At 42.9% G+C, this 25,003-nt stretch overlaps 1 protein-coding gene across 1 annotated transcript in view; it reads right to left on the minus strand.

Moving 5' to 3' along the window:
- Positions 1–7,549: 7,549 nt before the first annotated feature.
- Positions 7,550–25,003, minus strand: part of CFAP206 (cilia and flagella associated protein 206) — a 40,756-nt gene continuing 23,302 nt past the window's right edge. Inside the window, exons 7-12 of the mRNA XM_077289754.1 lie at positions 23,013–23,132; positions 21,875–22,073; positions 16,609–16,749; positions 12,505–12,698; positions 9,049–9,192; positions 7,550–7,934 (exon numbers count right to left, since the gene is read on the minus strand). Coding sequence (XP_077145869.1) covers positions 7,701–7,934; positions 9,049–9,192; positions 12,505–12,698; positions 16,609–16,749; positions 21,875–22,073; positions 23,013–23,132 — 1,032 coding nt within the window. The 3' untranslated portion in view covers positions 7,550–7,700. The remainder of the gene's footprint in view (positions 7,935–9,048; positions 9,193–12,504; positions 12,699–16,608; positions 16,750–21,874; positions 22,074–23,012; positions 23,133–25,003) is intronic.

Consider the following 25,003-nt stretch of genomic DNA (forward strand, 5'->3'; position numbering starts at 1 on the left):
GAGCATCAGGCACAAAGCTCCTAGAAAGAGCATCGGCCTTCACATTCTTTGAACCTGGTAAATACGAGACAACAAAATCAAAGCGGGAGAAAAACAATGACCAGCGGGCCTGTCGCGGATTAAGGCGTTTAGCAGACTCGAGATACATCAGATTTTTGTGATCAGTCAAGACCACCACACGATGCTTAGCACCCTCGAGCCAATGACGCCACTCCTCAAATGCCCATTTCATGGCCAACAACTCCCGATTGCCCACATCATAATTTCGCTCGGCAGGCGAAAACTTCCTAGAGAAAAAGGCACAAGGTTTCATAACAGAGCAACCAGGGCCTCTCTGCGACAAAACGGCCCCTGCCCCAATCTCCGAAGCATCCACCTCAACCTGAAAGGGAAGTGAGACGTCAGGCTGGCACAAAACAGGCGCCGAAGTAAACCGGCGTTTCAACTCCTGGAAAGCCTCCACGGCAGCAGGAGCCCAGTTAGCTACATCGGAGCCCTTCTTGGTCATATCCGTCAAAGGTTTCACAATGCTAGAAAAATTAGCAATAAAACGACGGTAGAAGTTAGCGAAGCCCAAGAACTTCTGAAGACTCTTAACTGACGAGGGCTGAGTCCAATCAAGAATAGCTCGGACCTTGACTGGGTCCATCTCCACAGCAGAAGGGGAAAAAATGAACCCTAAAAAGGGAACCTTCTGTACACCAAAGAGACACTTTGAGCCCTTGACAAACAAAGAATTTTCACGCAAAATTTTAAAGACCAACCTGACCTGCTCCACATGCGAATCCCAATTATCAGAAAAAACCAAAATATCATCCAGATAAACAATCAAAAATTTATCCAGATACTTCCGGAAAATGTCATGCATAAAGGACTGAAAAATTGAAGGCGCATTGGAGAGCCCAAAAGGCATCACCAAGTACTCAAAATGACCTTCGGGCGTATTGAATGCGGTTTTCCATTCATCACCTTGCTTAATGCGCACAAGGTTGTACGCACCACGAAGGTCTATCTTGGTGAACCACTTGGCACCCTTAATCCGGGCAAACAAGTCAGACAACAGCGGTAAAGGATACTGAAATTTGACAGTGATCTTATTTAAAAGCCGATAATCAATACAAGGTCTCAAAGATCCGTCCTTTTTTGCCACAAAAAAGAATCCCGCACCAAGAGGGGAAGAAGACGGACGAATATGTCCTTTCTCCAGAGACTCCTTGATATATGAACGCATAGCGGTATGTTCAGGTACCGACAGATTAAACAGTCTTCCCTTAGGAAACTTACTGCCTGGGATCAAATCTATAGCACAGTCACAGTCCCTATGAGGAGGCAGTGCACTGGACTCAGACTCACTGAAGACATCCTGATAATCAGACAAATACTCCGGAACTTCCGAAGGCGTAGAAGAAGCAATAGACACAGGCAGGGAATCCCCATGAATACCACGACAGCCCCAACTTGAGACTGACATAGCCTTCCAGTCCAGGACTGGATTATGGGTCTGTAACCATGGCAGCCCTAAAACAACCAAATCATGCATTTTATGTAAAACCAGGAAACGTATCACCTCGCGGTGTTCAGGAGTCATGCACATGGTAACCTGTGTCCAATACTGCGGTTTATTTGCTGCCAATGGTGTAGCATCAATACCCCTAAGAGGAATAGGATTTTCTAATGGTTCAAGAGTAAAACCACAGCGCTTAGCAAATGAGAGATCCATGAGACTCAGGGCAGCACCTGAATCTACAAACGCCATGACAGGATAAGATGACAGTGAGCAAATCAAAGTTACAGACAGAATAAATTTAGGTTGCAAATTACCAACGGTGACAGGACTAACAACCTTAGCTATACGTTTAGAGCATGCTGAGATAACATGTGTAGAATCACCACAGTAGTAGCACAAGCCATTCCGGCGTCTATGAATTTTCCGCTCATTTCTAGTCAGGATTCTATCACATTGCATTAAATCAGGTGTCTGTTCAGACAACACCATGAGGGAATTTGCGGTTTTTCTATCACATTGCACCGAATTAGGTGTCTGTTCAGACAACACCATGAGGGAATTTGCGGTTTTGCGCTCCCGCAACCGCCGGTCAATTTGAATAGCCAGTGCCATAGTATCATTCAGACCTGTGGGAATGGGAAAACCCACCATAACATTCTTAATGGCTTCAGAAAGGCCATTTCTAAAATTAGCGGCCAGTGCACACTCGTTCCAATGTGTCAGCACGGACCATTTCCGAAATTTTTGGCAATACACTTCAGCCTCGTCCTGCCCCTGAGACATAGCCAGCAAGGCCTTTTCTGCCTGAATCTCAAGATTGGGTTCCTCATAAAGTAAACCGAGCGCCAGAAAAAAACGCATCAAGATCAGCCAATGCCGGATCTCCTGGCGCCAGCGAAAAAGCCCAATCCTGAGGGTCACCCCGTAAGAATGAAATAACAATTTTTACTTGCTGAGCAGAATCTCCAGATGAACAGGGTCTCAGGGACAAATACAATTTACAATTATTCACGAAATTCCTAAACTTAAACCTGTCTCCGGAAAACAGTTCAGGAATCGGTATTTTAGGTTCTGACCTAGGATTTCTGATAACATAGTCTTGTATGCCCTGCACACGAGTAGCCAGCTGGTCCACACTTGTAATCAAGGTCTGGACATTCATGTCTGCAGCAAGCATAGCCACTCTGAGGTAAAGGGGAAGAAGAAAAAAAAAAAAAAAAACTCAGAATCTTCTTTCTTATAATCCCTCTTCTGCAATGCATTAAACATTTAATACTGGCCTGGCAAACTGTTATGACCCCAATGGCGAGGGTCTCAGAGGAACGTGGAAGTCTGCAGAATACAAAAATCCAGCTCATAGGGCAGTGGTAACTGGGTTGACCATATATCTACTCCTAACGCCAACACTAGAAGTAGCCGGGGATCATTCCTACGTTGATTCTAGATGACACGCGCCAGCCGGAGAATCTAGCTACCCCTAGTAGAGGAAAACAAAGACCTTTCTTGCCTCCAGAGAAGGGGACCCCAAAGCTGGATAGAAGCCCCCCACAAATAATGACGGTGAGGTAAGAGGAAATGACAAACACAGAAATGAACCAGGTTTAGCACAGAGAGGCCCGCTTACTGATAGCAGAATAAAGAAAGGTAACTTATATGGTCAACAAAAACCCTATCAAAATCCACACTGGAAATTCAAGAACCCCCGAACCGTCTAACGGTCCGGGGGGAGAACACCAGCCACCTAGAGCTTCCAGCAAAGGTCAGGATATAGATTTGGAACAAGCTGGACAAAAATACAAAACCAAAACAAATAGCAAAAAGCAAAAGGCAGACTTAGCTGATATAACTGGAACCAGGATCAGTAGACAAGAGCACAGCAGACTAGCTCTGATAACTACGTTGCCAGGCATTGAACTGAAGGTCCAGGGAGCTTATATAGCAACACCCCCAACTAACGACCCAGGTGCGGATAAAAGGAATGATAGAAAAACCAGAGTCAAAAAACTAGTAACCACTAGAGGGAGCAAAAAGCAAATTCACAACAGTATCCCCTTGACATCACCCATCTTTCATAGCTTTTTTTCTCATCCTCAATTGCCAAGCTCCATCCTATTTGGGTGTGACATATCTCCACCTTTCTATCCATATCTTCCTCTTAGATCAGCCTCACAAACCACCCGAGCTGCCGCCTCACCACCACCAGAGCTGCCGCTTCACCGCCACCAGAGCTGCCGCCTCACCAACTGCCCGAGCTGCCGCCTCACCACCACCAGAGCTGCCGCCTCACTGCCCGAGCTGCCGCCTCACCACCACCAGATCTGCGGCACCCCCGACCTTCTGTCTCTTCCCCAGTATCCCATAGAATGTAAGTCAGCAAGGACAGGGTCCTCTCCCCTCTGTACCAGTCTGTCATCGTAAATTTGTGTACTGTAAGTGATATCTGTAACTTGTATGTAACCCCTTTCTCATGTACAGCACCATGGAATTAATGGTGCTACATAAATTAATAATAATAATACCTTATCCCCTCCCTCCTTTTGCAGTCTAACCCCACTATGGTCACATCATGCTTCAGTCTTGGCCATGACTCTTTCCTATTGCCTACATCCTCTCTCTTTATTGCAGACAGGCTTGGACTGGCCCACAGGAGAAACCTCCGGTGGACCCCTGTGCAATACTGTGCCACCACCCTCTTATATGAGCAGTAATTGTCACAATATACTTGAATCACTATGTACAGACAAAGGCGGCATCTTATTCATTTAACCCAGTTCACTGTTATATAATTTTGTGACTGAGGATAATGTTACATTAGCCTGCAGCTGAAAAGTGGGGCCCTGAAGTTGGTTACTGGTGGGCCCTTGGCACCTAGGTCTGCCACTGATTGCACTTAATGGCTACTTCTGTTATGCTAATTAGTTTAAAGGGCACCACTTTTGCTATTTATACCACATACATGTGGACTTTTGCTATATTTGGTCTGGTGAAGATACCGATTTGGTATCAAAACGCATAGCCTGAATATCTTCCTAATAAGAAATTTGGATGGTCACTATCAGCTTTGCCCTTGTCCTGCAGTTTCTTCTGTATTGAGTATCTATAGTGTTGTTTGTTTGCCCATCATTGCCCAAGAAAGGCACTTACCAGAAGGTGAGCATATGGCCAATAATCTACATATATCTCTACCTTATTTTAGATTTATTGGGCTCAGAGGCGTTATGCCTTTTCTCATGTTTTGCATCAACTATCATTCCTCACTGCAAGCAGGGAGTAAGCACCTCAGTTAAAGTCTTCGTCACCGCTGTCAATAGAGACTGTGGCATCTAAATGGTTAGACAGAGGCCCCACTGGCCCCCTACCACTCTGTACAGAATAAGACCCTATTTCAATTTAATTTATTCTACAGCTCTGGCAAAAATGAAGAGACCACCACATCAAAATCCTGTCATGGGCAGCCCAATCTCCAGACCTGAACCCCACTGAAAACCTCTGGAAAGTAATCAAGAGGATGATAGATTGTCACAAGCCATCAAAGAAGAAGTGCTTACATTTTTGCGCCAGAAGCAGTGTGAAAGACTGGTGAAAAGCATGCCAAGATGCATGAAAGCTGGGACTAAAAATCATGGTTATTCCACAAAATAATGATTCCTGATCTCTTCCTGAGTTAAAACATTAGTATTGTTGTTTCTAAATGATTATGAACTTGTTTTCTTTGCATTATTTGAGGTCTGAAAGCAATGTTTTTTTGTTTTTTTTAGACCATTTTTCTTTGTCAGCAAAAAAATACACAATTTATTGCTTGGAAATTTGGAGACATGTCAGAAGTTTATAGACTAAAAGAACAATTTACATTCTGCTCCAAAATATAACTCTAAAGAGAAAAATCAGACAACCTGAACATTTTGCAGTGGTCTCTTAATTTTTGCCAGAGCTGTGTATTCTAATAATTTATTTTAATTTGCACTGAGATATCTGCTCGTTGTCAATATTCTTATATGTTTTCAGCTCCATTATTATTTTATTGTAACTGCGCTAATAATATTATTTTTCTTCTATTATCATCACTTTATATTTATTACTCCATTTACATTGGCCTGCCGCACCAGTCACAGAATGGTTTTGCACAAATCCTCAGATTTTACCCAATGTAATGTTAAAGATAAAGTTTCAGTCAAAGGTTTTATGTAATTTTCAGATTTTGCTTCAGTTTCCAATGGCTTTGGCTGTTTTCTTAAAGGGACTGTTTACGTTCTTTTCTTTTAATCAGTTTTTATTTTAATTGTATTTTATTTTCTGCACCTGATTATGAAAGCAATCATCTTTCCTGCATTGCGGATGATGGCATTTAGAGATTTGCTTTAGGCTATGTTCACATATGTATAAAGCCCTGGAAAGCAGGATTCGGACATTTGTGCAGATGTGACCATTAACTTTAATGGTGCAGATGGGAGTCACTATGTGCTCTGTCGGACATTGTTTCCGACAGTATCCGCCTATTTCAGATTTGCTTCAAAATCTCTTAGAAAACTCAAAACTCTTCAAATTAATTTCTATCTGAGAAATCAACTCTGATGTTTCATCAAAGAAAATTTGAGATGTTTTTCACCTAAAGAGTTTTTCAAAATTTCTGAAGGAAAAAAAGAAAATTCATGTCATTTCTTGGAAGGAAACCTCTTCAAAATAAGCACTATCCAAATGTTCCAAAACAGTTTCAGGAAAGACTGAAGAAACCAAAAAAGTCCTCCAAAATCTTTACAAACAGGAGTGTTTCCTCAGGCTGTTTCTGCTTGAAAACTTATATTTTTTTGAAATTCTACAAAAAGTGTGAAAATATTCTTAAACCCTGTAGCTTACATTCACATTTTTTTCAGGTGGCCGCACCATAGTATGTAATAAGAATCTTCTGTCAATACTTTATTTGATGCATTTTTGTCCATTTTGTTTTTAACAAAAATGCTTTGATTCTGCACTGCATTTTTTTAACTAGCATTTTTCTCAGGCTCCCCATTGAGAAAAATGCACAAATCTTCAGTCTGTCTTCAGATGCACAGTGTGAAACAATTTTCATGACATCACATCCACTTTGGGGGGACAGTTACAGGGGTTATCCGGCGTTAGGTTGCAAGTCTGCAGTCACTATGTCCTGACATCTTGCTCACTGCCTGCTGTAAGGATTCTCCGGTGGCAGCGGTGGTGGAGACGTGACCACAAGTATGTGATTTGCATACTTGCGGTTGCGTGACGACTAGAGAGGCACGGCCTCGCTCAATGCAAGTGTAGGCCAGATACAGTGTAGTCAGAATATGGTTGGAAGTATGCAATTTGCATACTTGCAGTCACATGACCACCTGCTCCCGTCACCGGGGAATCCTCACAGTGTGCAGAGCACACATTTTTAGGATTCATGAGTTTGCAATTGCATAGAGTGACTGCAGACCTGCCGGCCAAGATCGGACAACCCCTTTAAATGAGCAGATTTTCAGCACACAAAAAAAAGCAGCATTTACGTTGAAAAGACTATTTTACCAACATGTAACCACTCTTAGGCCAAGATCACATTCTCTTTCGGAGTGCTGTAGGGGAAAAAACGGACAACAATCAGACCAATGTTATTCAATGGGGCAGAGCAGATGAGCAATTTTTTTTTTTTCACGGACCAATTTTGTGCGTAAAAAAAACCAAAAACATGCAGCGTGCACCAATTACTTCCATATGTCAGATGAGACTCCCCCTGCCGAGTATGTGGGCACGCAAAGAAAGTCAGATTCCATACGGAGCTACTGTATAGCATTTGATTTTAAAGGATACATTGCAATTTTTTTTTACGTAGAAAACTGGTGTAAAAAGTCTTGCAAATTTTTAACATTTTTAATACAATAGATGACAAGTGAGAAAAAAAAAAATCATGTTTTTTTTATGGATGAAATGAAGGCGATTTTTTTATATGGTTGTGTGAACTCCGCCTTAACAGTGTAAAACACATAACAGTGATGATCTGGATTCTTCTTGATGTTCACACGATTACACATAAACCAGACCGTGTACATGGAAGGTATCAGCTTTATTCTGCACTTTATATGTGGTGCAGACGGCAACAGAACAATTCTGTAAATCACATAACAATCTTCTTTCTTCTTGCTGATAAGTCTTCAGTAAGAACCAGAAACGTCCATGTCTAGGGTATCACCCGAACTTAGGATTCCTCCACATCTCTTGTTAGATTAACCTTAACCATGTTTGTAGGCTTCGATAACCTGCAGCCGCGTAGCCCTGACAGGAAGGTCTGTGGCTTCGGCACATTGCTGGCACTATCCCGTTTTGTCTGTGTGCCTACTTGTTTTGGAAGATACACCTGACTGAAGTTCTCCCGTCTCATGTGGCTGCCATGGGTCTGCATGGAACGAGTCACCTTCTGGCGCAAATTTGTCTGGAAGAGAAAGAATGGATGTGAAAGCTTTGAAAAATGTAAATCATCGCTCCGATCTCACAACAGTGCGCGATGTATTATATAGCGGGAGGGTATTAAGACTTCAGATTTTATCCCAAGGAATTATATGGATTACGAAGCAAATGCCACTTTATTAATGTGATGCAATTTTTATAAAGTTTGAGGTGAGAAAAATTACACATTTTAGTGCAGACATGGCATGTCGCAAATTATACAAGGTTTTTTATAGCAAATAAGTGAGCGTAAAGCTGTCGATAAATTCCCCCTATAATGTTCTTACAGGTATTTAAGTCATCTCATCTTTTTCCTCTCACCTTCACTGCTGTCTCTCCTCTCACATTCAGACTTTAATCTGCTTGCATATAGATTTCTCATTAATATGCAACTCAATGGACTCGATTCATCAAAGCGTTTACGCCAGTATTCTGGTGTAAAAAGCTTTGAAAAGACGCAGAATTGTGGCGCAATTGGTGGCTGCCCTAAAATTTTGCAACTTTTGGTGTTCTCTCACCATTTTTGCCCAGCTCTTACAAAGTGGTTGGCGGGACGAGGGCTTGGTGACTGCCGCTTGTCAAATCCATGGGGTGGCGAGGTGCACACTTAGATGTGCCCAACTTGTTCTGATTCAAGAACAGGTCTACACCTAGTATGAAGCAGGAACGTCTGACTCACGCACACCTCCTCAAGACTGGTGTGAAGAGCGTCAGTCTTAATGTATCGGGACAAATGTATCCATAGTGTAGGAGTCTCTTTATGGCATCTGTTCATACAGTACTGGTCAGTATATGTTTTGCCCACTGTACCAATATGGATAGTCCACTATGCTTTTGAGTACATACGGTATATTGTAAATTGCTCAGAAAAGTTTTGAGAGTTAATTTACCTTTTAGACCGTGTACATCACATAGGCTTCCGCATTTGGTACGCATAAAAATTACATTATTACCCCCCTAGGTCAGTGGAAATTTACTACCCACCAAAGGGGAATCATTACTGAAATGTCAATAGAGGCAGAAATAAGGATCTCTATTCTGCTGCTGTTCAGATTTCTACTCTATTTTACAGTAATATTTCAGAACAAGTATTTCCATACCAGTTTGATTGCTTTTCTCCGCAGTTCCCATTCATTCCACTCATAGGACTTCACAATGTTGGTTTCCAGGATGTGTGTGTCAGTTTGGGTGCTGCTATTGCACTTAGTGATTGGTTTCATCAGTAGTTTTTCAGCAGCCTGAGCCTGTTAGGAAGATAATGTTTAGTATTTCCTCGCACTGAGGGGTCGATACATCAAAATGGCAGAAAACACTTTGTAAAGTCAGAATTTTTTATCGGACATTTTTGCGACTGTTGGCGTTTTCACGCCAGTCCCAGCCAGCTCCGCCAATGTATGACCAGCTTCCTGATTGGAGCAAGTTTTGTGACCAGGCACTTAGTGGAGAACCCCACTGCTAAGATGCATGATTCATTAAGTGGGGTGCAGCTCTTAATCAATCAGGCAATACCCACTCCACCATACCCCTTAGTTAAGACTCACGTGTACAACGCCAGTCTTGATAAATCAAGGCCCATGTCTGTATTGCTGGGTTTTTAAAACAGAAACTCTCCAAAATCCTTGGCAAAAATTTCTTCTTCAAAAACTTAGCATGAAGACTCAGTGTGAACACTGGTGACACTAGTCACACACAAATCTGCTCCGAGGTTAGTAGACAACTATTTGAAGTCTTCTCCTAGTGAAGAGTGTAACAACTAGAAAGGCATTCTCTATGGAAGCTGAAATCTGAGGGTGAAATCTGCTGTGAAAGTCCGTAGCTTACGAGGCCAATGACAAATCTGCAGCGAAGGCCATTTTCCACTGCAGGGATTTTTTCCGTTACGAAAATATAGTTGAAAAACCCGCTGCATATTCACACCGCTGTGTACATACCTAATGTTGATGTCCATAATAAACCCTTTTATCACGTCAGTGTCATGCCAAATCTATATATAAAGGGTTCCCTGGTATACACAGCTCTGGCAAAAATTAAGAGACCACCACATCAAAACCCTGTCATGGGCAGCCCAATCTCCAGACCTGAACCCATTGCAAGTCTCTGGAATGTAATCAAGAGGATGATGGATAGTCACAAGCCATCAAACAAAGAAGAACTGCTTACATTTTTGAACCAGAAGCAGTGTGAAAGTCTGGGGGAAAGCATGCCAAGACGCATGAAAGCTGGGATTAAAAATCATGGTTATTCCACAAAATATTGATTTCTGAACTCTTCCTGAGTTAAAACATTAGTATTGTTGCTTCTAAATGATTATGAACTTGTTTTCTTTGCATTATTTGAGGTCAGAAAGCACTGTTTTGTTTTGTTTTTTACTTTTGACCATTTTTCTTTTGTCAGAAAAAAATAGAAAATGTATTGCTTGGAAATTCGGAGACATGTTGTCAGAAGTTTATAGAATAAAATAACATTTTACTTAAAAACATACCTATAAGGCCGGAGTCACATTACAGCGAGATACGGCCGAGTCTCGCAGAGGGTGAAAACCCAGCTCTGGCGCCGGCACTCCGGAGCGGAGTGTGCAGCTCCATGTATTGCTATGCGGCCGCACGCTCCGCTCCGGAGTGCTGGTGGCAGAGCTTGGTTTTAACCTGCGAGACTCGGCCGTATCTCGCTGTGTGTGATCCCGGCCTAAAGAGAAAACTCAGACAAACTGAACATTTTGCAGTGGTCTCTTAATTTTTGCCAGAGCTGTATATTTAGACTTCACAGGGAAAGTGAAGCCTGAAGAAAGAAAAAAAAAAGACAGACTGTAACTACAACTAGAATTGGCTCCAGTGCTGCCACTCCAACATTCTCCGCCGGACTAGAAGGAATGGTGTCCTGACCACGAGTGACCCAACCTTTAGGCCACTGATTGGCTGGTGGTAGAGATAACTTCTGGTCTAGGTTGAACTGTTGGGCTTGCAGAACTGGAGCATGGGATGGATTCTAGAGGTATATACAGGTGCTTCTCACTAAATTACAGTAGAATATCATCAAAAAGTTACCGTATTTTTTGGCATATAAGACGCACTTTTTCCCCCCCAAAAAAGGGGGGGAAATGGGGGGTGCGTCTTATATTCGCAATGCAGGCTTACCGTGGACCGTGGCGGCAGAGGTGCGGCGGCAGAGGTGTGGCGGCAGAGGTGTGGAGATGAGGAGGCGCAGTGAGCGGGGTCCCTTTCCCCGGTGAGGTGATGCAGCAGCCCCGGTAATGCAGCAGAGCCGGGTGAATCCTGTTGTTATCGGTGCGCGCGGCCATCTTCCTGAGGCCGCGCGTTCGCAGATGGAGCTCTGCTGCCCGGGGCTTCAGGAAAATGGCCGCGGGATGCCGCGCGTGCGCAGATGGGGATCGCGGCGGCCATTTTCCTGAAGCCCCGGGCAGCAGAGCTCCATCTGCGAACGCGCGGCCTCAGGAAGATGGCCGCGCGCACCGATAACAACAGGATTCACCCGGCCCTGCTGCATTACCGGGGCTGCTGCATCACCTCACCAGGGAAAGGGACCCCGCTCACTGCGCCTCCTCGTCTCCACACCTCTGCCACCACGGTAACAACAGGATTCACCCGGCTCTGCTGCATTACCGGGCTGCTGCATCACCTCACCGGGGAAAGGGACACCTCTAACGCCATACCGCTCACTGTGCCTCCTCATCCCAACACCTCTGCCGGTAACCACTGCTGCCACCCTCCCATGGACACCAGGCCATGGCGTCGCCCACCTAAGCAGGAAGGGACCCAGCTCAGGTGCACGCCGTACCGCCTCACCCCACCTCTGCCGACACCATGCCTCCTGTGACCCTGCTCTGCCACCACCAGCCCACAGGTAAGATACTGTAAATTCGGACAATAAGACGGACCCCATCTTATAAAAAATCTTTTTTTCTGCAATTTTCACCCCAAATTTGGGGTGCGTCTTATGGTCCAGTGCATCTTATAGTCCGCGAAATACGGTAATTTATTTCAGTTCTTCAATACAAACAGTGAAACTCATATATTATATAGTCATTAGAAAATAAGTAAGCCATAATCATCAACATTAACAGAAATAAACACTTGAAATAGATCACTCTGTTTGTAATGACTCTATATAAATATGAGTTTGTAATGACACTATATAATATGACTTTCACTTTTTATATTGAAGAACTGAAATAAAATAACTTTTTGATGATATTCTAATTTTGTGAGAAGCATTTGCATATATTCTGTTTTCTCTCCGGTGAAGTTTAAAAAAAATAGATGAGGATCCCTCGTAACATAATCAGAGTCATATTTTATCTGCGAGGTCCCATTCAACTACCAATGATGTTCTCCTGCCTGCAATCGAATGATACCTAGGAGTTTAGTCTCCTTCCAGACCTGGCTATTGTCTGGGAGAGAACAAGCAGGGCAGATGCAGGAGGACCAAAGCGTTAAAACTCCAGGTATCGCCTAACCCTCTATACATGTGGCCATCTTATTTGCATCTCAAACATCTTAATGTCACACAGTAAAACGTAACCTCTGAAATCTACATACCTGGGAATAGGCTGTGATGGCTGAGAACTGTTGGTGAAGCTCCAATAACTGTATCAGCTCTGCACACTGTTTGGCTTTTTCCCCAATTAAAGTGATGTAGTGATCCGGATCCTGAGCGAACCTGGAGGCGGCTTCCTTGGAGCTGAAAACGTAATATCCTTCTCTGTGCTTTAGAATACCAATGCCTGGGTTCCCTGATCCAGAACAGAAGGAAGTAGCTTATCATCCTTATATATGTACAAATCAAAACTCTTCCATTACTGAGTTTATGAAGTGCATCTGTCAGTAGGACCAACCCTCCTAAGCCGTCTATATGGACATGTAGGTCATAGGAAGCTGAGCACCATGGTATCTGCGATCTGATGTCTTATTACAGGCAAATCCACGGTTTTGAAACATGTAAATGAGCTGTTGAGGATTAAGGGCCGGACACTGATCTACCGGGAAATTAGATGAAAGGAGGCGTTACCAGTGTGAGACATGTAGATCAGAGAGCAGACTGTCAGTTATTACATAACACATTGGATCGCAGATATCAAGGTATCACATTATTCAGCTTCCTATGACCTATGGTACATGTCTATATAGACGGCTTTGGAGGGTTGATCCTACTGACAGATGCCCTTTAAACCAATGGAAAACTGCTATAACTATTCATACTGATTTAAAATAAGCATATGTTCATTTAAGGGGCAAGTCTCTTCATATATTTGGTGCATCTTTTAAGCTGTCCATGCACCAAAAAATGGTTGTCTAGTGCCATGTAATCCACCTGCTCTGTGTAAGGCCGGTTTCACACGTCAGTGGCTCCGGTACGTGAGGTGACAGTTTCCTCACGTACCGGAGACACTGACTCACGTAGACGCATTAAAATCAATGCATCTGTGCAGATGTCATTGATTTTTTGCGGACCGTGTCTCCGTGTGCCAAACACGGAGACATGTCAGTGTTCGTGGGAGCGCACGTATTACACGGACCCATTAAAGTCAATGGGTCCGTGTAAAACACGTACCGCACACGGACGTTCTCCGTGTGCCGTGCAGGAGACAGCGCTCCAGTAAGCGCTGTCCCCCCCACATGGTGCTGAAGCCGCGATTCATATCTTCTGTGCAGCAGCGTTTGCTGTAAAGAAGATATGAATAATCCATTTTTTTAATGGTATTTCGTGTTTAAAATAAAGCTCCATGTCCCCACCCCCTGTGCGCCCCCCCGCTGTTCTGAAAATACTCACCCGCCTCCCTCGTTGGCTGTCGCTGCTTCCTGTCCTGGCCGCACCTTCTCCTGTATGCGGTCACGTGGGGCCGCCGATTACAGTCATGAATATGCGGCTCCACCTCCCATAGGGGTGGAGCCGCATATTCATTACTGTAAATGAGCGGCCCCACGTGACCGCATACAGTAGAAGGTGCGGCCAGGACAGGACACTGCGAGGGAGGCGGGTGAGTATTTTCAGAACAGCGGGGGGGCGCACAGGGGGTGGGGACATGGAGCTTTATTTTAAACACGAAATACCACTAAAAAAATGAATTATTCATATCTTCTTTACAGCAAACGCTGCTGCACAGAAGATATGAATCGCGGCTTCAGCACGATGCAGGGGACAGCGTTAAACTTTAGCGCTGTCTCTCCTGCACGGTCCGTGTTGTACCCAGGCGGCACACGGCTGCCGCATGTGTGCCACACGGATGGCCTACGTGAGCTCACGGACACGGATAACTCCGGTACTGATTTTTTCCGGTACCGGAATTATCTGGATGTGTGAGACTGCCCTCACAGTGATTGGAAGCTTTCTGTTTAGTGATCATAGAAAGCTGTGAATCACTGGTGTGGGTGGTTATACAGAGCTCAGTATTCAGACAACTGGTTGATCTGCAGCAGAGAAAGCATTGATTTGATCAAAATGACAGCATGCACATCTGTAAGTGACACATCACAGGAATCAGGGTTTCTGTCTCTATAGGAAACTATTGAAGTGAGTGAAAAATAAAAAAATATATCTTTTTTTACAACAATAACCCCTTCACGCCGCACCCCTTTTTCGTTTTTGCATTTCAGTTTTCAGTTTTTCGCTCCCCTTCTTCCCAGAGCCATAACTTTTTTTATTTTCCATCAATATGGCCACGCGAGGGCTAGTTTTTTGTGTGGGATGAGTTGTACTTTTGAACAACACCATTGGTTTAACCATTTCGTGTACTCGAAAATGGGGAAAAAAATGTGATGAAATTGCAAAAAAAAGTGCAATTCCACAACTGTTTTTTGGATTTTTTTTACCATGTTCATCAAATGTGAAAACTGAGCTGCCATTATGATTCGCCAGGTCATTACAAGTTCCTAGAAACCAAACATGCATACGTTGTTTTTTATTTAAATGGTGAAAAAATCCGTATTTTTCCAAGACCCGTAGCGTCTCCATTTTTTGTGATCTGGGGTCGGGTGAGGGCATTTTTTTTGTGTGCTTGGCTGACGTTTTTAATGATACCATTTTGGTTCAGATAAGTTTTTTTGATCACCCGTTACTGCATTTTAATGCAATGTTGTGGCGACAAAAAAAAACGTAATTCTGGTGTTTTGACTTTTTTTTTTCCCTACGCTGTTTACCGATCAGATTCTTTCAATAGCTTGATAGATCGGGAGATTCTGAATGCGGCGATACTAAATATATGTATTTTTTTTAATTATTTTATTTTTATTTTTATAATATTTTTAAAAACATTTTTTTTTACTTTTTGCATGCTTCAGTAGTCTCCATGGGAAACTAGAAGCTGCACTACTTTGATTGGCTCTGCTACATTCAAGCAATAAACAGATCGCCAGTGTGTAGCAGAAATGCTCACTTGCTATGAGTGCCGACCGCTGGGTGGTGCTCATAGCAATCTGGCATTGACAACCACAAGGGTCTCCTGCAGATCCCGGGTTGTCATGCCAACCCATTGGCGACCCGCTGTCATGTGACACGGGTGCCCATGGGTGGGATTAGTGACTCACTTCCGGCGAGATCATGTGAAATGCCACTATCAAGAGATTGATAGCGGCATTTAACGGGTTAATAGCTGCGGGTGGATCGCGGCTGTTAGGGGCACGTCAGCTGCTCAAAACAGAAAAAAATATATAAAAAGTTCAAATCATCTACCTTTTGCCCTACTCAAAATAAAACAATAAAAAATACACAGAATTACATTTTTTTTGGTAACCGCAACATTGCAATAAAACACCATAATAGGAGATCAAAACATCGTATCTACTCCAAACCAGATAGCATCGATAAAAAAAGAAAGTCAGCTTGGCGAGCAAAAAAGAAGCTCTCACCCAGCCCCAGAACCAGAAAAATGGGGGTTTTTTTGTTTTTGTTTTTTTAAATACAAACTTTGTTTTTTTCTTCTTCACCACTTAAATACAAAAGACCCTAGACATGTTTGGTGTCTGCGACCTTGTACTGACCTCGAGAATCATAATGGCAGGTTAGATTTAGCATTTAGTGGACATGGTTAAAAAAGCAATCAAAATACAGCACTTTAAATTTTTTTCCCGTTTTCCAGTACACTATATGGTAAAAACCAATGGTGTTGTTTAAAAGTACAACTTGTTCCGCAAAAAACAAGCCCTCTCTAGGACATATTGACGGGAAAATAAAAGTTATGGCTCTGGGAAGAAGGGGAGCAAAAAACGAAAATGCAAAAAAACGGAAAATCCCAAGGTGGCGATGGGGTTAAAACTCATCATCTGCCACAAGATTAAAGAAATGACAAAACAATACAACAAGAAAACCAAGATAAACCATCACAGTATAAACTAGAGAGATCACTGAAAAAGCAAACACATTGTGTCATGCCTAATGGGCATAGGGCTTGAAGGTGCAGGACAAACACAGGAAATCAAAGAATACCAAAGATCTAACCCTAGTGTCATGGTCCATATGGCACGCTATCCCAGATCACAGATTCTGCCATAATGACGCACACCTCAGCGATCATCTCATCGAGGTCCTTTGGGCACCAAGAGTTTCAGTCTTGGAAAGGATCCAGCATGGTGTGAACAGATGCCACAACCCTGATGTATATAGAGCCATACATTTCATGGGTTCTTCTAGTCAAGCATATAACGTACCTGGTAAGAGAAGCCCATCTCTTGTAGCAATGGTGAAACCACAAAATCCATGGTATTGAATGGGAAGTCGATCATAATTTGCGGTGGTTTCTGGAAAATACCACTCTTGACTACGAAACTCCACGGGATTTACACATTCTCCTAAATGACAGAAAAGGATGAATCATCCGAGTATATTGTTCAAACAAAAATGGTTACCACATAATAAAGTGCCCATACAACGGGTCGATGAGTGACACATGGCTATTAAGAAGTGTTATTTGGAAGTTGTGGATCCAAAAGAAAGAAGTACTGTATTATACAGTCTCCCGAGATCTAATTCTGCGCATGCCCTGCCTCCTGCAGGGAAGATCAACTCATTACAGCAATGGAAGTTCAGGGGCTCTGGCCTTTCACAAAGCGCCGGCGGTGCCCCCGCACCACCGATCATCTGCAAAAGTGCCGCGCACCAGCCCAGGATGGTTGTGCGGGGGCTCTGGGATTTCCACAAATGCCAGTGGAGCCCCCGCACCACCGATCACCTGCCAAACTGCCGCCCATCAGCGTGGGATGGATGTGAGGGGGCTTTCACAAAATTGCGGAGCCCCCGCACCACCGAGCCTGCTGCACCAGCCTGGGATGAGCCAGACCACCGAACACCTCCTAGCACCCCGCTCCACCAGCGCTCCCTCTCACACCCTACTCCCCAGGTAAGCTGAATAATTTGGACTGTAAGACGGACCCTCATTTAACGCGTTAATTTTTTTCTCCATTTTTCTTCAGAAAATTTGGGGTGCGTCTTATGGTCCAGAGCGTCTTATAGTCCGAAAAATATGGTAGTTTAGAGACCGTACAGAAAAATAAGGATCTGTTACTTTGTCGCATGGTTCGCTCATGTGCGTATAAATCTGACGAGTGCAATCCAATACAAAAAAATCGGATTGCTCTCGGCCCAACGTTATTGGATGAGGCAGTGCAGATCTGTGGATTTTTTACTCAGCTATAGTCTGCATGAGAAAAAAAATGTCAGCATGCTGTGATTTCATTCAGAAATAGAATAGTGCGAGAAAAAAATTGCATGGAACATCGGCTGTGAGGGAAAGCAGTGTAAGGTGGTCTTATTTCACTCAGGAAACTTTTGCATTGAAGAAGCAGCTGTCCAAGTAGTAGGCAACCCCTTTAAGAAGACGCAGCAATAATGACACCAAACTGCACGTGTGAACCTGACCTTGAAGTGCATGACTTCTAAAATGTGGGAGGCTTTTATGCAGCCACTGTTGTCTCAACAAACTTTCTAGAAATCAATAGAAGTAGTAAATATAAGAAAGTTTGTAATAAAACTTGTCAGAGAAATCTTGTTTTTCCACTCATAAGTCTCTTCCTTCCTAACCACCTCCCCCTCAGCTCATCATTCACTCAAAAAACAGCTCAAATCGATTTACGTTAAAACAAAATGGACTCAGTGAGGTGTCAGGTGAGAGCTGATTTTTTAAGTATATGAAGAGAAGAGGAGAGAGAAACAGAGTGGGAGTGACCGAGACACACACACAGCACTACTGCATGGTTCATAAATGTTTCTATAATCTCAGTGCTGGATTCACAGCTACACTGCTTACTACGGTTGTATTATGGTCTGTATGCTGCTGCTACGTCTGAAGATATGATACATACAAATTACCCATGTCTTGGTGTACTGTGTATAGGGTGTATCATAGCAGCTACTGTCCACCCACTAACTCAGAGACAACTGGAAACAAAATATATAGCCTCCAGCAGGAAAGCTCATCAAGGTATCAATTCCATTGGTGCCAGAAACTCATAAATGTAATCAAAACTACAAAACGTTTTGAAGACTGCCATAACGATGTGACTGGTTTACTGCAAACCAATAAGCTGTACAACAGTGTGCAAAACATCAGGTCTCTTTAAGGGTCCCACGTTAAGGTTTCTAATCTTTGAACAAATGAAACGCTTTCAGGATTCCTGCTACTTATTGTTAGCAATGTCACCTGTAATTTTGCACACAAAAGTATCCATTTGAATTTAAAGGAACCTGTAACCTGATCTATGCTGCCCAAACTCCAGGCAGCATGAACCAGAGCATTTCAGAGAAAATACACTTTTACACTTCGGTTGAAGTTGGTGTTGAGACTAGTCTAGTCTCTGCCCACGGTCCCCGGCAGGACCTTTAAACGCCATAGAGTTTCAGAGAAAGATATCCCCGGGTGCAACCATGCAGCAAGACTCTGATTTGTGCTGCCCACAGCTTGGGCAGCAAGAATCAAGTGACAGGTTCCCTTTAACCCCTTCCCGACCTCCACCGTACTATTACGGCGGAGGTCGGGTACCCTGCTTTGATGCAGGGCTCCGGCGCTGAGCCCACCTCAAAGCCGGGACATGTCAGCTGTCGTGAACAGCTGACATGTGCCTGCAATAGTGGCGGGTGAAATCGCGATTCACCCGCCGCTATTAACCAGTTAAATGCCGCTGTCAAACGCTGGCAGCGGCATTTAACCGGCCGCGCGGCCGGAAATGATCGCATCGCCGACCCCCGTCACATGATCGGGGGTCAGCGATGCTTCTGAATAGTAACCATAGAGGTCCTTGAGACCTCTGTGGTTACTGATGCTGGCCTGCTGTGAGCGCCCCCCTGTGGTCGGCGCTCATAGCAAGCCTGCATTTCAGCTGCATAGCAGCGATCTGATGATCGCTGCTATGTAGCAGAGCCGATCGAGTGGTGCCAGCTTCTAGCCTCCCATGGAGACTATTGAAGCATGGCAAAAGTTAAAGAAAAATATTTTAAAAAATATGAAAAAAATAAAAAAGATAAAAGTTTAAATCATCCCCCTTTCACCCCATCCAAAATAAAAAAAAAAAAAAAATCAAACCTACACATATTTGGTATTGCCGTGTTCAGAATCGCCCGATCTATCAATAAAAAAAGCATTAACCTGATCGCTAAACGGCGTAGTGAGAAAAAAATTCGAAACACCAGAATTACGTTTTTTTTGGTCGCCGCGACATTGCATTAAAATGTAATAACGGGCGATCAAAAGAACGTATCTGCACCAAAATGGTATCATTAAAAATGCCAGCTCAGCACGCAAAAAATAAGCCCTCACCTGACCCCAGATCACGAAAAATGGAGACGCTACGGGTAACGGAAAATTGCGCAATTTTTTTAAGCAAAGTTTGGAAATTTTTTTTACCACTTAGATAAAACGTAACCTAGTCATGTTTGGTGTCTATGAACTCGTAATGACCTGGAGAATCATAATGGCAGGTCAGTTTTAGCATTTAGTGAACCTAGCAAAAAAGCCAAACAAAAGTGTGGGATTGCACTTTTGTTTGCAATTTCACCGCACGTGGAATTTTTTTTCCCGTTTTCTAGTACACGACATGCTAAAGCCAATGATGTCGGTGAAAAGTGCAACTTCTCCCGCAAAAAACAAGCCCTCACATGGCCATATTGACGGAAAAATAAAAAAAGTTATGGCTCTGGGAAGGAGGGGAGCGAAAAACAAGAACGCAAAACCGGAAAAGGGCAAGGTCATGAAGGGGTTAATTCAAATGGGTTGTTTTATGTGCAAAATTAGTGGTCACATCAGTAACAATAGCAATATCTATATCTTGTTTCCAGTTGTCTCTGAGCTAGTGGGTGGACAGTAGTTGCTATGATGTTCCCCATACACTGTAAACCAATACATGGGCAATTAATGCTGTGTGTATCACATCTTCAGAAGTAGCGGCTGCAGCATGGAAGACATAATACAGCAGTACTAAGCAGTTTAGCTGTGAATCCAGCACTGAGATGATATAAACATTTATGAACCCTGCAGTGTCCTGTGTGTGTCTTCCTGCCTCTCTAGCACTCTTTTTCGCTCTCCTCCTCACCTCTTCAAATACTTCAATAGGCAGCTCCAATCTGATACCTTAATGAGCTGGCAGTCCATCTTGTTTTAACATAGATTAGTGTTTTCCAAACTCCAGTCTACTAGGCCCTTCCTTGTTGCACAGCTGGGAGAACCTGCAGCAATTCCTGATGCCTTGATGATAACTCCTTCACCTGCCCAATAGTAAGGAAATCTTGAAATCATGATCTGTTGGGGGCTACGAGGACTGGAGTTTGGGAAACTGATGTAAATGGAAGTGAGCTGATTAGGGTGAATGATGAGTTTAGGATGTTGATTCTCTCCACAAAGCAACAGGTGATTGACAGATCTCTCTCATAGCGAGACACCTGTCAATCACAGACAATATTTTTACATACGTTGCTTTGAAAAAGTATTCATACTCTGTGAACTTTTCCACATTTTTTCACCTTACACTCACAAACTTACATTTTATTAGCAATATATGTGCTATACCAACACAAAGTACCAAATATTTGTGAAATGTAAAGTAAATGATATTTGGTTTTCTAAATATTTAAAAGATATAAATTTGAATATTGTGACGATTATTTATATTCAGCCCCTCCATGTGACAGTGAGTTGCGGGACCACCTTTTGCTGCAATTACTGTGATAAGTCTTTGGGGTATGTCTCTACCTTCTTTGCGTATCTAGAGGCTGACATTTTTGTCCATTCTTCTTTGCAAACTAGCTGTAACTCAGTGATAGACCGGGATCACACATGCGAGAAATCCGTCCGAGTCTCACATGGTAATACCCGGCATTGCCGCCGTCACTCAGGAGCGGAGCGTGCGGCCGCATGTATTGCTATGTGGCCGCACTCTCCGCTCCTGAGTGATGGCGGCAATGCCGGGTATTACCATGTGAGACTCGGACGGATTTCTCGCATGTGTGATCCCGGCCATATTGGATGGAGGTAGCAATATTCAAGTCTCGCCACAGCTTCTCAATGGGATTTCAGTCTAGACTTTGAGCCATTAACACACATGAATATGCTTTGACCTAAACCATTCCATTGAAGTTCTGACAGTATGTTTTAGGTCGTTGTCCTGCTGGAAGTTGAACCTACACCCGAGTCTCAAGCCTTTTGCAGCCTCTAACAGGTTTTTCTCCAGGATTGCCCGGCATTTAGCTCCACCTACCTTTCCATCAAGTCTGACCACCTTCTCTGATCCCAGCAAAAGAAAAGCATCCCCACAGCATGATGCTTCCACCACCATGTTTGATGGTGGGTATGGTGCTTTCAAGACAAATGCTAGTTTTCAGCCACACAGTTTTACATTTGGCCATAAAAGTTCTCCTTTAATCTCTTCTGATCAGAGCACTCCATACCTTAGATTTGGCAATACACCAGCCTCCATGCACAGACATTACCTGTAGTCTCTTTAATCCTTTCTTCATCAGATTTAACGTGTAAATCACCGAGATGTGGTTGGATGATGTGTGCAGGAAAGAGCTCTTCATGAAGTTCCAGAAATGGTTGCAGATTTGCAGTCATATTACTGAGGACACTTAACAATACAATTTCATCTTGGAAGCTGTTCCACAGCTTAGACAATGAAATAAAAAGTGGCTGAAAGAAATGAATGCAACTGTTTTTTGTATAAAGTATTGCACAGACTGTAAATGATAGTTAAATCTTTCACTACTTTAGAAGAATGTAGTTTATCGGAAAGTTTATACTAAGAAATAAGCTATCTTAAAGGGTACTTATGTGTATATACATCATAGGACGTTGGGCTTTGCCACACGCACATACATTTACATCATGATGATGGCGCTGGCACAGAAGATGATCTTGTCAGCGCCTATAATATATAACTGACAACCAGCCCAACACTTAGGATTCAGGATAACGCAAATTCCAGTCATTTACCCCTTGAGATGCCGTTGAAACGGGAAGGCGGCATTTATTTTGGTTTGACAGAGACACAGCAGTAACACGATTGCTTGGTGATGACGGAATTTCATGGCAGCAGGGGGCCTAATGTGGGTCTCTTGTCTGCCTGCCATATTCGTACACCAATTAGATTCTGCCAGAGACCCGGCCTAAAATGATGCAGGTCGGAATTAGGCTGTCCGGCATAATATAGTGCAACATTTCTGTATTACAAGAGTGATACAGAGACTCATATGCTCTGGTCCCTAATGGAACTAACAAAAAAGGTATAGAATAGAATATGATCAAAAAGCCTCTTGAACCCCAAAATAATACCACGAAAAGCTACAGCAACCATAGAACTTCAGTGAACAGGACTGAACACACAGACATCTGCTCTCCACTGGATGTAAGTGGTCTTATGTTCTGCGCAGGAAATATACAATGTAGCAGTTCTCCAGAGTACAGAGGGTCTCGTGTAAACTGCGCTCAACGCTGAACTCTACACAGTACTGGCCTCAATCAGGACATACCATGAAGAAACTATGCGTCAATGTAAGGAATGTTTCTTTTACCTTCATAAACAATGCAAACAAAAAACTGAAAGAAAGAAATTCTGCGTTCTGTACTTACATAGACCTGTGCCGTGGGGATGGCAGTCTTTGACTGAACTGTGGCTTTTAAGAGTTCCATTTGTGCCCCGTACTGTCTGTCCATCACTTCCAGTTGTTGTGCACAAGTGCTGACATCTGTCTACAAATCATGAGATCAGATATATACCCGCCATACTATAACTAAGGCTAGTTTCACATTTCCATCTATGTGTGCAGCGTATCATCCACAAACGCATGCAAAAACACATGCTAAGGCAGCGTATTTTTATCCACATCAGCTTACGCATGACGGCAAAAAAACGCAGCGTCTGCATGCGTTTTTACTTGCGTTTGCGCTTTTTATGAGCATGCATTCTATATTTCCAGGAGAGCGTGTCTCAAAATAGTTCCTGGACATGCGCAATCCGAAGTACGCAAGCGCATCGAACGCATGCGTTCGCATGTGATCCAGGACATACTAGAGCATTTCACAACAATAGAGGACATACTAGAGCATTTCACAACAATAGAGGACATACTAGAGCACTTCACAACAATAGAGGACATACTAGAGAATTTCACAATAGAGGACATATTAGAGCATTTCACAACAATAGAGGACATACTAGAGCATTACACAACAATAGAGGACATACTAGAGAATTTCACAATAGATGACATACTAGAGCATTACACAATAATAGAGGACATACTAGAGCATTTCACAACAATAGAGGACATACTAGAGCATTACACAACAATAGAGGACATACTAGAACATTTCACAATAATAGGGGACATACTAGAGCATTACACAATAGAGGACATACTAGAGAATTTCACAATAGAGGACATACTAGAACATTTCACAACAACAGAGGACATACTAGAACATTTCACAACAACAGAGGACATACTAGAACATTTCACAATAATAGAGGACATACTAGAGAATTTCACAATAATAGAGGACATACTAGAGCATTACACAACAATAGAGGACATACTAGAGCATTACACAACAATAGAGGACATACTAGAGCATTTCACAACAATAGAGGACATACTAGAGCATTTCACAACAATAGAGGACATACTAGAGCATTTCACAACAATAGGGGACATACTAGAGCATTTCACAACAAGAGAGGACATACTAGAGCATTTCACAACAAGAGGACATACTAGAGCATTTCACAACAATAGAGGACATACTAGAGCATTACACAACAATAGAGGACATACTAGAGCATTTCACAACAACAGAGGACATACTAGAGCATTTCACAATAATAGAGGACATACTAGAGCATTACACAACAATAGAGGACATACTAGAGCATTACACAATAATAGAGGACATACTAGAGAATTTCACAACAATAGAGGACATACTAGAGCACTTCACAACAATAGAGGACATACTAGAGCATTTCACAACAATAGAGGACATACTAGAGCATTTCACAACAATAGAGGACATACTAGAGCATTTCACAACAATAGAGGACATACTAGAGCATTTCACAACAATAGGGGACATACTAGAGCATTTCACAACAAGAGAGGACATACTAGAGCATTTCACAACAAGAGGACATACTAGAGCATTTCACAACAATAGAGGACATACTAGAGCATTACACAACAATAGAGGACATACTAGAGCATTACACAACAATAGAGGACATACTAGAGCATTTCACAACAATAGGGGACATACTAGAGCATTTCACAACAATAGAGGACATACTAGAGCATTACACAATAATAGAGGACATACTAGAGAATTTCACAACAATAGAGGACATACTAGAGCACTTCACAACAATAGAGGACATACTAGAGCATTTCACAACAATAGAGGACATACTAGAGCATTACACAACAATAGAGGACATACTAGAGCATTACACAATAATAGAGGACATACTAGAGCATTTCACAATAATAGAGGACATACTAGAGCATTTCACAACAATAGAGGACATACTAGAGCATTTCACAACAATAGAGGACATACTAGAGCAT

The sequence above is a fragment of the Ranitomeya variabilis genome, chromosome 2 (assembly GCF_051348905.1).
Source record: "Ranitomeya variabilis isolate aRanVar5 chromosome 2, aRanVar5.hap1, whole genome shotgun sequence".
Lineage (NCBI taxonomy): Eukaryota > Metazoa > Chordata > Amphibia > Anura > Dendrobatidae > Ranitomeya > Ranitomeya variabilis.